The sequence below is a fragment of the Halichoerus grypus genome, chromosome 5 (assembly GCF_964656455.1).
Source record: "Halichoerus grypus chromosome 5, mHalGry1.hap1.1, whole genome shotgun sequence".
In the NCBI taxonomy this organism is placed as follows: domain Eukaryota; kingdom Metazoa; phylum Chordata; class Mammalia; order Carnivora; family Phocidae; genus Halichoerus; species Halichoerus grypus.
The window spans coordinates 36,031,319-36,037,318 of record NC_135716.1 but is presented as its reverse complement, the minus strand read 5'-3'; the positions used below and the strand labels follow the sequence as shown (position 1 = coordinate 36,037,318).

General features: G+C 36.0%; 1 protein-coding gene across 4 annotated transcripts in view; it reads right to left on the bottom strand.

Annotated features, from left to right (window-relative positions):
• Positions 1-304: 304 nt before the first annotated feature.
• The window catches only part of ANKRD46 (ankyrin repeat domain 46), a 35,299-nt gene continuing 29,603 nt past the window's right edge, over positions 305-6,000 (bottom strand). For all 4 annotated transcript variants that reach the window (XM_036072733.2, XM_036072734.2, XM_036072736.2 and 1 more), the window contains one exon: positions 305-2,339. In XM_036072733.2, the coding sequence (XP_035928626.1) occupies positions 2,123-2,339 (217 nt within the window). In that variant the 3' untranslated portion in view covers positions 305-2,122. The remainder of the gene's footprint in view (positions 2,340-6,000) is intronic.

The following is a 6,000-nucleotide window of genomic DNA, read 5'->3' as shown; positions in this document are numbered from 1 at the left end:
TGTCAGTTTTCTCACTTTACAAAATGGGAAAATGTAGCTTGGGTTGGGGGGCTGACCGACGGCATGAGATGAGGCATGTTAAGTAAAATACGCAATAGAAAGGTGCTTAATCATGGTAGGTATCATTACTCTTGAATCCACAGGCAATTCACCCCAATTAGTTTCACAGCACTTACAAGGCAAACATATGTGAAATTCAATGTACCTGTTACAGCAGATTTGAAAAAAACTTTTTTTAAACTGGCAATTGCAACCTATTACAAAGAGCCCTAAATCAAAAGAAAACAATGACACACTAAGAAAATGGGTTGTGATTAAGATACTATAAATGCATTTATTGGTAGTATTACTGAATGCTGAATGCAGAGATTAAAATACAAAGAAATCAGCACTTAAAATCTTTAAAAAATGCAGTATCTTTACATATATGTTAACCAATTCTGCTTATCTAGATTTACAAACATAAAGCGAATTCCAAAGCTTTCATTCTGAATATACTCTGATTTTGAGTTCTAGTGTTCTCCATTCTGAAGTCGGCTTTTATTCTGTTGTATTTTACCAAGTATGATTTATTTTGTTTCTACCCTAAAAACAAGACTCTGTGAGCTGATCCTGAAGCAGTCAATTAAATCAGGAATTTTTAAACAGCTCTTTAAGAGAGGATAAAGCCACATGAAAGAAAACACCTCAATCCTACATATATAAATACAAGAGAAAATAGCAAGAAGCAACAAGAATCACAGAAATGTCAATCCTACTCTAAAGTATAATTTCTACCTGTAGCAACAATTCAATTAGCAGTAGCTTAGATGCCTTTGTTCTAAAAAATAAAACCATTAGTTCTTTCACTACAATTTTCTGACTATACTCAGTGAATAATTATCAACTCTTTATATACTTTTTAAAAACTCAAGAATATGATTTATACATAACAGACTCATTAACAGAAGAGGCCTTCAAACATACTGCTGAAAGCTGCAATATAGTTTGGGGACCAGATTTCAATTTACATAATATCACCATCCGTAAAGAGTTTATGGCACCCAGTACAGTAGTGCTCAGCACCGTTACCTCAGAAATGCTCCATCCACTCTGGCATCAGAGAATTACTGATACGGATGAGACTGTTAAGACAATTCTAACGGGGCCTCTAAGCAGGATTGCATGTAAAAGGAAATAATTATCAACTATGATACAGTTGTAACGACACAGCTAGCCTGTAGGACTGAATTTTTCACAATAATAGCACTACAGAATTACAGTGACAGATGTCAGAATGATCTTTCCCTGCTAACTACTGAGTAGAAAAAGAGTTTTCTGACTATTTTTGATGAACAGGAGTTCTTTGATATAAACACTAGGGGAAACTGGAAAGTGAACAAAATGAACTCAAGTTCTTTTTTCACAGATATTAACAACAAGCAAAGCAGTTTACAAAAAAAAAAACCCCAAAATTATCCTATAAACAAATAAATATCAAATCAATCATTTTTGAAGAAAATATAGCTCATTTTCAAAAGTTCTGTTTGGTTTGTAACTAGACTTGAAAATATTAAAACAAACCAAACAGAGTCCCACACACTGATTTGCTATACAGGATGTGAAAAAAGCACTTCAAGTTTTAAGCTTAATGTTTCATTCTCTCCCCTATTCCCAGAAAAGAAAAAGAAAAAGAAAAAAAGGGGCTCTTGCAAAAATAAACAAAACCTAAACCAACCAACTAACAAAAAGTAATCACAGAAGAAAACCTTTCTCTTTCTGAACACTTCACTTTAGTTGGTCCCATATTAGGTAAGGTTTCTGTAGCAAGACTCCCTAGTCTCTTCCTTAATCTTTCATTCTTCAGTCACGGACCTCCATATTTTTATCAAACAAGGCTATGTGAAGGCTTTCCTAACAAATCGGGCTGAGTCAGAGGTAGCTTTAGGATGAAGTATACTTGACTACGGTATGTGGTTAGTTCAAATGAACACGTTGTTCGAAAAGGATTACAATACATAAAAATGCACAAGGAAAAAATGTACAGCCCTCACTGCCTTGCACTAAGAGAAAACGTTTGAGAAACTCAGAACAAACCGTGGAAGCCAGGAAAGAGGCGCTGGCCCCATCCCCACGGGCTCCTTTAATGCACCAGTTCAGGCTGGTTCTCCACGAAGGGGAGCACCCCGCTCACGTAGTATGCAATGCCAAGAGATAGCAAAGCAATGACAAAGATCAAGAGCAACACCCTCCAGAAGCCCAGGTCCTCGACAAACTCCTGCCATGTGGTTCGGAAGCTGGACAGGACTCCTTCCCCTTGCTGCAGGTTGGGATTGAGGAGAGAATGGCTTTCCATGGCACTGTGAAAGGAGCAAAGACAAAGGAAAGGGGCATGAACAACACATTCCACCCATTTCAGAAAGATACAACAGCAACCACATTACTTAGAAAAGACAAGACACAACACTTACAAGAAGAAAACTGACAAATGTGCTCTCATACATTCATGTACTGATGTATGTATCTATCTGGTAATCTACCTTCAACTGTCAATTAAGCTGCAATGATTATGTTTCTTGGTTTAGTATCCAGCAGAGTCAGAGGTAAAAATCCTTTTCTAATGAAAAGGTCCCAAGCAGAAGTCTTGACTATAGGTCAAATGAGTTGTTTCAAACTCCTAGTATCTAAGTAACCAAATTGTGGTTACTTTAAATTTAGAAAAGTTCAAAACAAAGATTCATAATTTAAGAATTCATGTTAATGAAAATAAGCAAAGATGGGTAAATCTGTAAATGATTTTTAGAGTCACTTTTATACAGTGTGTGGATCTTAAAGTTAAAAGGGAATTTTCACTAACTTAGTTCAATTACCTGACCAATAAAGGAATTACTTCTTTTAACTGTAATCCTCTAAAAACAGACACTTAGTTCAGTCTGTTGTACATCTGAACAGGCCTAGCCATTAGGAATTCTTCTTAACAGCTTCCTCCAACTGGCTGTAGTTCTATCTTGTACAATAATACAAAATAAGTTTATCTCACTTCTACATAAAGGCTGAATCTAGTCGAAAATAAGATACCACAAGCCATAAAAAACAACGATTCCTGATTCTGGTTTTCAGAACTCTGTCAAAGAGAAATATGACCCCTACAAGTAGAAAACAGGGTATCTGACTTTGGTATGTGGATGGCCATACTGTGATGAATTCAAAGTTCGGAGGGATTAGCACCCACAATTATGTCACAACATGCAGGTCCAATAACAGGGTATCATTTAGATTAATGCCACAATGACCATAATTCTATGTATCAACTATCTGTTGCTTATAAAAGGTAATTTACCACCCTTCCTAAACCCTTTCTCTTCATATTCTTCCAACCATCTGGGCATAGGACAATGGAAACAGAATAAAAGTGTCTTACAGTCTGGTTCATCATGCAAAAACTGGCATTTTATTTAACCTACAATTTTACTTTACTTCTTGACACTTAACCAGACATCCTTCAGCATTTACTAGTATTAGAGGTCTTCTCTCATCATAGGAAGCTGACTTCCTAATGGGCCACTCTGCTCGATACCTGAGCTTTTCTTCTTTCTATATTAAAAGATGTTTATTCTCTAAATAAGAAAAGACATTTTCAGTGGGAGTCTACATGAATACAAAAATTTAAGAAAAGTGAAGCAAGTTCAAAAATAAGATTGGAACTTTGAGAAAGTTTAAACACATAATACCATGAATATATAAAGAAGCTCAGGAGAGGTTAATTTTGACTTGTATGAAATATACTGACTATGTCCGAGTTGATGTGCTCTCATAGTCAAAGACGTTAGATATAAAATGAGGATTCAGCTGAGCAATCTCTAGGAGCTCATGAAGCTCTGCCAATCAGAATTTTCCATAGTGACCTTATCCAGTGAAATGTTTTCTACTGAATGTGCGTGTGCAATATTTTTTTTGTACGTGTGTCATCTACACTGTCTTTGTCATCCTATACCCACAGACTTAAAAATAACTAAATTAAACTTAGGATATATGGGGGAGTGGGAAAATTTCATCATCTTGATTTATAGGCCCTTAAGTTATGCTATGTCTCAGAGAATCCTAATAGTGATGGAAAATACTAAGTACATTCAAAACTTGCTTTATGCTCTGCTAATCATCACACAGCTTTGCCACAATGCCACATGCTAGCCAATCCCATTAAGCTTTATTCTCTAATTTTTTCTTTTGGTATAATTCACATATAAAATTCATCTTGTATAATTCAGTGGTTTTTAGTATACTGACAAAGTTATACAACCATCTCCACTGATTTCAGAACATTTTAATCACCTCTATAATCAACTCTGTACCCTTTAGCAATCACTTCCCATTGCCCCTTCCATCAGCTCCTGGCAACCACTAATCTACTTTCTTTTTGCTGATTCTGGACAATTCATATAAACGGAATTATACAATATATGGCTTTTTTGACCAGCTTCTTTTATGGAGGATGCTTTTATTTATTTATTTATTTTAAATGAAAGTGTTTTAATGGAGGATGCTTTTAAAGCTCATCCACGTTGTAGCACATATCAGTAGTTCATTCCTTTTTATGGTGGAATATTCCACTAGATGCACAGATGACATTTTGTCTATCCATTTATCAGTTGATGGACTTTTGGGTGGTTTCCACCTTTGGGCTATTATAAATAATACTGCTATAAACATTCGTGTACAAGTTTTTGTGTGAACCCATGTTTTCAATTTTCTTGGGTATATACCTAAAGTGGAATTGTTGGGTCATATGGTAACTCTGTGTTGCTTTTTGAGAACTGCCAGACTGTTTTCCAAAGCAGCTACTCTACTTTACATTCCCACCAGCAATGTACGAGGGTTCGTTTCCCCACATCCTCACCAATACTTGTTGTTGTTCCATCTTTTTGATTACAGCCATCCTACTGGTATGAAGTGGTAACTCGCTTTGGCTTTGCTCTGTATTTCCCTAATGACCAATGATGCTGTCTTTAAGTTTTTTAATTTAAACTTCAACCATCACATGTCTACCATGATACTGAGGGGCAGGAATAAGGTAAGGCAGCCAGGTAGTACAAATACTAGTAATTCAATTTTTTAAGAAATGGCTTTACCCAATGCTATAAATAATACAAATCCTTATGCTAAAGGAAATGACAGGTATATGAGAGAAGCAGGAGTAAGTATTTCATACGGAACAGCTCAAATGACTCATTTCTACTACTTAGTAAGTAATCACAACCTAGGCAAGATAAAGTTAAAAAAAATAAATAAATCTATAATAAAGGAAAAAAAAAAGTATATTTCTGATACGGAGGTGCCAAGACACTGGCTATTAACAAAATATAGCAAGCAAGGTCCCCAGAACATACCAAGCAAAAATACATTCTTGGACATTTTTCATGGAAAGAAGCTTAAAGTATTTATGAAAATAAATTTCAAGTTATTTTGGAAGAACACGATCTTTAACAAATAATAGAAAACTCAATGTTACCATATTGCTTATGGCATTCTGTCAATCCAGAGTACACAGGTGAGAGAAAATATATCTTGGACTTCTTGCTTATTTTATCTACTTGTCAGCTTTCAGTGATAACTCATGACCAGCATGCACTGTTCTAGAAGTAAAGCTCTAATTTCTTTGGACAGTAGTAAGTTCTTGAAAGTATCTAAACAGTCTGATCAGTCAAGCTACTGGGTCAACAGCTAATGAGGGCCCTTGAAATATATTCCACTGAAAACTTTGGGAAGTGACAATAGTAGGTTCATCATCTGTCCTACCTTGTAATTATCTGGAAGGCTGAAACTCCGTGGCAATCAACCAGACTCCATGCTAGTACAACTCAGTCTGGACTATGGACTTTCCCTGTGGAGCTAGTGGGGCCAGGAGAAAAGACGATTTGTCACCTTTTCAGAGCTCCCTGAACCGTGTTGTAAACTGCTTCAAGATGAGAAACGACGAGATACTGAAGACCCTGTCAGTTACTACATCTTAGCATCAGTTAC